The 8887-nt window shown below is 35.1% G+C and overlaps 1 protein-coding gene across 3 annotated transcripts in view; it reads left to right on the top strand.

The window, feature by feature from the left end:
• LOC106474668 (proline-rich protein 11-like) overlaps positions 1 to 8887 on the top strand; it is a 29069-nt gene that overhangs the window by 8726 nt on the left and 11456 nt on the right. For all 3 annotated transcript variants that reach the window (XM_022402969.1, XM_013935361.2, XM_022402968.1), the window contains 2 exons: positions 4513 to 4989; positions 7331 to 7458. In XM_022402969.1, coding sequence (XP_022258677.1) covers positions 4513 to 4989; positions 7331 to 7458 — 605 coding nt within the window. The remainder of the gene's footprint in view (positions 1 to 4512; positions 4990 to 7330; positions 7459 to 8887) is intronic.

Below are 8887 nucleotides of genomic sequence, written 5' to 3'. Positions count from 1 at the left end.
TTTGACGTTGATTCCAACCCCGTTCTGGGAGCTCCTGCGACCACGTTGACACCAAACTGTATCAGCACTGCTGTTCCTTTGGCCCCGTCATCGAGGTGGAGAGGGGGGCAAGTTGCATGGGCAACAGCCTGTTCCCCATATCAGAATGCCCAGGCTTACATCCGTCCATATCATCACTTACTGGAGAGGACACTCCAGCATCGCCATTTATTTGGTGTTGACACAACACGGGAAGCAGCAGATACCGGTTATGAGCCATTGCTTAATTGGCGTAGAGCACGGCACCAGGGGTTGCTTCTGATGGTGGGAGAGATTTTCGTGTCTCACTGGACAGCTACCACCCGCCTCAAGCTGGGCAGCCAGTAAGGTGTTGTCCAGTCATGGTCTGCCTTCTTCATTGGGTGTATGGAGATTAGGAAAATACCTTCCGACAAGCAGATCATCAACTACCACACCAGGCATCAATAAAATATCATCAATGAAGAGACCAGCTCTAAAACTGGGATGTTGGAATGTCTGGACCATGATGCCCGGCCTTTCTCAAGACCTCTGAAATACCAGTGATACAGGAACTGCAACTGCTGATGGACCGCTTCTCGTAGGTCTGCCAAGAATTTGGACTAACCATCAGCCTGAAGAAGACAAATGTCCTGAGCCAGAACACACTGGCACCACCAGTCATCAAGATCAATGACTATGAGTTCGATGTCATTCACCAGTTTATCTACCTTGGCTCTACCATTACTGACAACCTCTCGCTTGATGCTGAGATCAACAGGAGGATCGGTGAAGAGGAATTGACAGTGGCGGCAGAAGAGAAGCGAGCACATCAAAAGGAACAGGCAGCCAACAGAACCACAATGCATTATTTGTTAAAACTGAATGTAAAACTCAGTATGAAGTTCTATGTACAAGTTGCCCTACAAGTTATTTATTTAGTTCTAAGTAGTGTTTAAATACTCAGTTTGTTTATAGATTTTAATATTTACTCAAACTTTATGCCATACAAGTATCATTTTCTTTCATCTTTCAGTGGGAAAATGATACATCAACAACAGAGCTGGGTAATTAGTGGAATATCACTAATTGTTAATTGTCGGTCTTATTATTCAGTTATTGTCATGCAAGAATAAGCTTTCTATTTTTAGCTTTTTTTTTTTTAAGGACATTTGTGATCCACCATTCATTTGGAACAAACCAAGTTGAAATGGGTGGCTACAGCCTAATTTAGAGTAACACTTGAGGAGAAAATCTTGGAGGACTAATGTACAAAATGGCTCAGGTGGACAGAACCTGAAAATGAAAAATGGAAGTCGTATGACATGTCATCCTTTCCACCTGAGCTACTTTTGTAAATTAGTCCTACAAGACTTCCTCGTCAAGTGTCACTGTGAACTAGGTTGTCCGTTTCGACTTTATTTGTTCATACTTATAAAATGCTAACCCTTATAACTCTATTAATAGGTGAACTGAACTTTCTGTTCATTATTCTATCAATTGATATACTTTCCTTTATTCTTAATTCCTGTTTATTTATTAGCCCTGGCCAAGATTTTAAAGTTTTCTGTACGTATGGGTTCATTCCAACTATATAGCACATACCTCTTAATACTAAATATTAAGATGATAATAAATTTGCATGCTCTTTAAGGCTCATGCTTAACTGTTTTTCTTTTTTTTTTTTAGGGAGCTAGCTGGGCTCCCAGAACATGCATTTGTAGGGACCAATCCTATAGCTCATTGTAAAATGTACTCTACAGTGGAGGTTATCAGTAAAATTACTGAATTAAATATTGGATGTTACGTAAATTGAAGGGAAACTGAAGTTATCAATATATCTCAATTTATTTTGCCGTGAACTCGTATTTCATGAAAAAATATATTTCATTTTTTTCACACCACTCAAATATTTTTATTTTATATATGATTTTAAATTTCTCTCTAAAGCATGGTATAACAGTAACTTTTGTTCCCCTTTAAAATAGTCCTTTAATAACCAAAATGAATAATGAAAAGAAATATAGTGTGTATCAGTGTCATTGTCTGATGATGTCTCAACGTCCATTTCTTGGATTCTTCCTTCGTCCCCTTCTTCGTCACTCTCCTGCACCTGCTTTTCAATCTGAACCCTGCCAGCATTTGTCTCCTTGTGCAAAGTGATCTTGAGTTCCAAAGATGGATAGCTGTTATGGGATCTAAGTCACTTACTGAAGGAAAGTGGAGCATGACCATAAGCTGATCAGTGATCCTGTCAGCTCCCAGACAAGATCTAAAATTGATATTAATCATCTTCACATTGGTTCCTTCTTTCCCTGCCTCAGCAGAACTGGCTGGTACTGACAGCAGTAGCTGAAAGAGGCCACAGATGTTAGGTAGCTCCTCCTTTACTCCAGGCTGGCCTTTCTTGCTATGCTTGGTGAAACTAAGTAATGAAATAGATGTGGAAAATGTATTGGAGTGACCGTCATGAGAATTGCAATAGTATTCCTGTTTTTAAATCATTATTCTGTATTCATTTGAAGTTATTATTTTATATTATGCAGTGTTTTACTGATGATCTGTTCAGCAATCAGAATCGGGCCGATTATTGAATAATTGGGCAGCAATCGGAATTGGTAGAAGCTGTTGAATTTCTTGATCATAGAAAAATTCAAAGTAACACCACCCAAACCACTTTGTTCACAACAATAATTTTACTGATTTGTAAGTATGCTTATAAGCATGACTCTGTGCATTTTTTCTCTTTCAACATACACCATAAAAAAAAAAGCTTTGAGTTTTCACAAGAAATATGAAAGTTAACTTTCAGTAAAGAGGTACACTCTGCTAGTCTTGATATACTCTTTACATACCAACATATAACACGTACAGGAAACTATAAAACTGTGCATTGTACTATTATACCATAATGTTAATGATCTAATGAGATGTTTGAAAACATGTATTTCAAGAGCTCATGAGTTATGCCACTTCTTCTCATTTTCTGCTTAGTAATGAAATTAATGATCAATTGGATGAGTTGCTATGGGATCAAGATTAGCCCCATCACTTGCAAATGTGTTTCTTTGTCATCATGAAAAAAAAAAAAGTGGCTTGAGGAATGTGCAGCTCAGTCTGGGGCTGATTAGGTCCATGGCTAATATATCCTCCCTGTGTAAAAGACAGTAAATCGTCCTTTAATGTATTTAATTCACTTTGAAATTTACTAATCTTTTCCATTTGTACTTCTTGTTTCCTTTCTTGTTCCAGTTGCCACTGGTGCTGGTTTTCTTGCCACTGCTGTAGTCTCTCTTCTTGTTCATTTTCTTTCTCCTCCAACCACTGCTGTTGTCTCTCTTCTTGTTTATTTTCTTTTTCCTACAACAACTGCTGTAATCTCTCTTTTTGTTTCTTTTCTTTTTTCCTCCAACAACTGCTGTAATCTCTCATCTTGTTTCTTCTCTCGTTCTTCTTGTTTATTTTCTTTTTCCTCCAACAACTGCTGTAATCTCTCTTGTTTATTTAGGTGTTCGAGCTGGCACTGCTGTTGTCTCTTTGCTGTTCTTGTATTGCTGCCATCAAATCTGCTAAGTTGTAGTTTGATTTGCTACTTCTCGTTTCCATCTTTTTGTTTTCTCTCTATCCCACTCTCTGACACCAATTTGTTACCTATCTGTTTGTTTGTTAATTTCCGATATAAATTCTTTCCGAGGAACTTCAGCGATACAAGTCCTTTCTTAATTCAAACTAGTTTATTCTTTTTCGATACAACTTTGTAATACACTTAACAACTTTTATAACACACGCTATAAATTACAGTGATTCACATACTTTACTTATGGTGCCTACTGTTCGCTTGACTCAATTATCTCTATCTTCAATCTATCTGTATATCTATCTTTTCTTTTATTTGCAGGGCTTATATACTAAAAAAGAGGGTGTCCCGAACAAACTAGGAAATTCATGATCATTCGAGAAACTCCTCGCACACACCAACAGTGCGTCACGTGACTTCCGCTGTCATAACAATAATGTTTATGTGACACTAATCAGTGTAATCGATACTCATAGATAATCGGTTATATCGATTAATGGAGTTAATTGCCCAGCTGTATTCAAAGTCTGGTGTATTTTGTATTATTATTTAAGAAGTGGAGTGACATTTCTAACATTTGAGTTTTAAATGCATTAAATGATTACCTTTCAGGAATACTTTAGTAGCCAAGGTGGTCTTACAGGACTTCAAATTGATATAAAGTAGAGAGAGAGACTATGTTTTAGTGTGTCTCCATTATAATTGTTAGTATATCCTTACGATAGTTTTATGAACTAAGCTTCTGAAATCCATTTCCCTTATTTGAACAGTTTTCAGGTTGACTATGAATACATTGCAATGAGTTATATTCTCTTAATTAAAATGAAAATTATGAGGACTTGTGTAAATGATGCAGAATTAGATTTAACACTGTGTGTTTGCTTAATCTTGTGTTCAAGATTAACTAACTAATCTTGTAAGTGTTTTTGTCGTTGCAGTCCACTTTTTTTAGCAGCCGGAATCCACTGTGTATAAATATGGATTCTGTGCAGCTCCAAGGGCTTGGTCAAATTCTTCAAAGACTCGGTGACCTGGAATCTGTCATCAGTTCTATGAAAACAAAGCAAGAAGAACAGATTAAATTATTAAGAGAAAGCCAGTTAATAAACAGAAAAGACTCCAAAAACATTTGTTGTTGTGGATCAGCAACTTGTTATAAATATCCTATACCTATTAAAGTAAATATAAATCAAGAATCAGCAGCTGTACCTCCACCTCCTCCTCCTCCTCCTCCACCACCACCTCTCATTTCCTCGGTGTTACCCGTGATAAAACCAGTAAAGAAAAACTCAGAAGATTTGTTTGGCAAATCACCGTGTAAGAAAGCAAAACTATCCGGACCTCCTGCCATAACATTGGAAGCTATAAGAAATGTCAAGCTTAAACAAGTGGCAAATAGAAGTACAGGAGGAAAGGTAATATTAAAGGTCTAGAAATATTAGTATCTAATAGTGCTGTTAGTTTAAAAAAGTTTGTACTCCTTTCACCATTTTATTTTATGTTTATTTCAGAGGTCTCAGTGAGAAGATAAATAAATAGATGAAAAATTTCAGTTATAAAATATACAGCAATATAATATGCTGAACTGACTTGGTTAATTTATGGCTTTTGCTTATGAAAGAGCATACTCTTTTTTTTATATAAAGGCTTTGTACTTCTCCCTTCAAACTGTTTTAAGATCTTAACAAGGCCTAATGATGAACAAAGCCTTTATATAAAAGAGCTTTGTAGTTGTCCGTTCATATAGTTTTAAGATCTTAACAAGACTCACTGATGAACAAAGTCTTCATATTAAATAGAGCTTTGTAGTTGTCCATTAAAACTGTTTTAAGAACTTAACAAGGCCTAATGATGAACAAAGCCTTTATATAAAAGACAGCTTTGTTGTTGTCCATTAAAACTGTTTTAAGATCTTAACAAGACTCACTGATGAACAAAGTCTTCTTATTAAATAGAGCTTTGTAGTTGTCCATTAAAACTGTTTTAAGAACTTAACAAGGCCTAATGATGAACAAAGCCTTCATATTAAATAGAGCTTTGTAGTTGTCCATTAAAACTGTTTTAAGATCTTAACATGGCTTAATGATGAACAAAGCCTTCATATTAAAGAGCTTTGTAGTTGTCCATTAAAACTGTTTTAAGATCTTAACATGGCTTAATGATGAACAAAGCCTTCATATTAAAGAGAGCTTTGTAGTTGTTATTAAAACTGTTTTAAGAACTTAACAAGGCTCAATGGTGAACAAAGCCTTCATATTAAAGAGAGATTGGTCATTTTTAAACAAAGGCTGCAAAATAACCATATCAGTTCAACATATAAATTGCTGCTGTAACAGGTGCAGTTAGTTGTGGATTCAAACTTTCACTCATTACAAATAAATTGATTTAAGTCCATGATATTTACACAGTCATGGGTTAGGCTCACAAATCACCAACTTGAGAAAGTTTATGTAAGAAATAAAGAAATCACTCGGAGATTGGTGAACAAAGCAATACATATACTTTTCTTATTTAATTACATAAGTACAAATGACATATACATATTTGACGACTCAATTACTTAAGTGCAACTGGTTATCCTTCATATACGTTTATATTAATGTTACAAGTTCAGTCAAGACAGCTATTAAACAATCATTTATTTTGATCAGATCATTCCATTCTCTGCTCATTATTATTTGTACATTGCTAGATAAAAGTGAGATGTCCAAGTAAACTTTCACAGAGGTTGCATAGTAGAAGTTTCGGTATGTGGTAGCTTTGGCCATTCTTCTAACTTTGGCTTCTGGCTCAAGACTGGACAAGAGAAGGGAGAGAGAGAGATCACTGTAAAAACTTGGAGAGATAGAGGGCCCAAAGAGCTGCGGAGAGATTCCTTACATTAGCCTAAAAGGCTCTCAGATAAGATTACTTCATAGTTGGGAGTAGTATCAATCCATACCATGTAGATTACAATGACCTCACTTTGGATTCGTTGGTACCATTGATGTGATAGTCTTTCTGGACACTTGACCATTCTTCGTGATACACATTTCAGCAAAAACAATGTCTGTTGTAAGAACTTTCTTTTTTTCTTAGGCATCAAATTTCGTTACTAGCAGTCTCATCACAGGGAATTCTATGCCAGCATTTCTACGCTGCCCCATTTGTGTTTTATAAACATCCTGTTAACTCTCTTCACTTAGGATGTCTGTGTAGCATTGCCTAAAGACATTAATAACTTATGAAGATTGTTCTTATTAAATCATCTCGCTGGAAGATAAACAAGGGGTGCCATCACCATGTACCATACTCCTTATTTCGTATAAGGTCAGCTCTGTGTCTTAATAGAGTTCATAAGAATAATAAATCATTTAGGTTACTGATAATGGGTATGTTGAAAGAAAACGTTGAACACTGTTTTAATTTTTTTTCTTAACTCCTGTTAACCTCGTATGGTCAGTCATTTGTCACACTAACGTTACGCATCTTTGGCGTATTAACTTATTACGCTTAATGGCATTACACTTGGCTGTATGAAAAAAAAACTTACAAAACTAAAGAAAATGTTTTTCTAGAACATTTGCATTATAAGTGATTGTTTTATTGTTTATGTTATAAGAAAATAGAGTACTAAAGATTTCATTTCACAATCTATCAAAATTTTCTTTCTTCTAATAAAATTTGTCTTGGGCTACAAATAAGCTGAGTTTAGATCTTTAGTATTCAAATCAAAAGAGCGATGTTGAAAAAGCTGATTCTGATTGTTGTTTGTAGATGAAGTCTGAGCAAGGTGGCGGCGGCAGTACTCAGATTGTCTCTCTGGAGGATTTGAAGTCTGTATCGCTACGGGCAACCAAAAGAATACACATATGTGAAGAAGATAAAGAAAATTATAAAATTAGGTAGCAGAGTAAGAATTTTGTATCTTATTTTTCAATTACTGTTATGAAATTAAACATTTTTCAAAACTCGTGTTTGGTTGAAATTACAAACAACAAAGGTTGTTTATTAGTTTGCTGCATTTCACCACAACAAAAGGCTTGGTCGTATTCTTAGGCTTGCTCTTGTCCAAAGTTACTGATAACAGATAGATCTCTGAAAGACTGGTCTAACTCATTGATATGGGGTGAATCATTACTCAATTAGGTTTGATGTTTTACTGCATATGAAAATCGGGTTAAAAGTTTTGATAAAGTTAATTCTTAAGGGGTGTGATAAAAATTATCTATTGTGAATTGGGGCAACTGAATTATTGGAGATACTTATCAAATGTGGAAAAATGTTTAAACATTCAAGATAGACATGTGACAAGTAAAAGACCAGGTTAGCTTACAAAGAGTATAAGGGAAAAAATTAAAGAAAAGCTTTATAAATTTAAGAAATTTTAATTGACTGGTATGATAAGAGACTTAGAAGATTATAGAAGATCAAGAAAGTTGGTTAAACTGGACATTAGGAAATTGAAAAGGGTTGTGAAGAAAAGGTTGCCTGAAAAATGTAAAAACGTACAGTAAGAATTTCTTTAAATGCATTAAGGGTAAGCAAAACGTTAAGGTGGGAGTAAGTCCCTTGAGGGATGACAAAGTAAGGCTCATCTAGCTTATATAAAAGCCGGTGTGTGTCACGTCACATCACGTTTGATCTCTCTCAATTTCTCAAAATAGGAGGAGTCATAAAAGCCAAAATGCATTTATCCAAATAGAATAGTTCGATTACTATCTACCCATTATGATTTTAGTGATGGGGGTGCAAGGGGGCTATGAGGTGTGTGATGTGAAACCTTATAAGTGTAGTGAGTGTTGTATAATAAGCCTAAAGTAAAGATGTAGTGTGAGATTACCTAGCCTATAGCCGATTGCATACATTTTATTATGAAAGTCAAAATATTGATTAAATATTAAACTTAAATTGTTTCTGAATTAAGCTATTTTCAGTTATATTGCCAACGTTTCTAATGAAAAACAAACCTCTTTAATCAATGGAGAAATCAACAAATATTTTTCCAGTTCTGTTGTCTATTCAGTACATAGACTAACAACAATATTAGGTTGTACTTTTGTTGCTAAGCAACATGACAGTTGTTGGAACTTAGTGTTACCAAAACACGCTGGCTTTTCTATATATTAAAAGTTGTTAATCTAATTGATTTTTATCGCTAATTATTCTATGAATACGCCACAAATTCATTTCACGAATGATCTTAATTTTGATTGCCTCACAAAGGAATTTACCGACGTTTGACTGCTTCTACTGCACTTTTGTGCCTCTTTGTGGGTCAAACTTGATTTTGCAAAATTTATTTATTTCAGTTAGCTATGAAATAAGAGGTTA

This window comes from Limulus polyphemus, unplaced genomic scaffold (genome assembly GCF_000517525.1).
Source record: "Limulus polyphemus unplaced genomic scaffold, Limulus_polyphemus-2.1.2 Scaffold7503, whole genome shotgun sequence".
NCBI lineage: Eukaryota > Metazoa > Arthropoda > Merostomata > Xiphosura > Limulidae > Limulus > Limulus polyphemus.
This window is presented reverse-complemented; position numbering and strand designations above follow the sequence as displayed.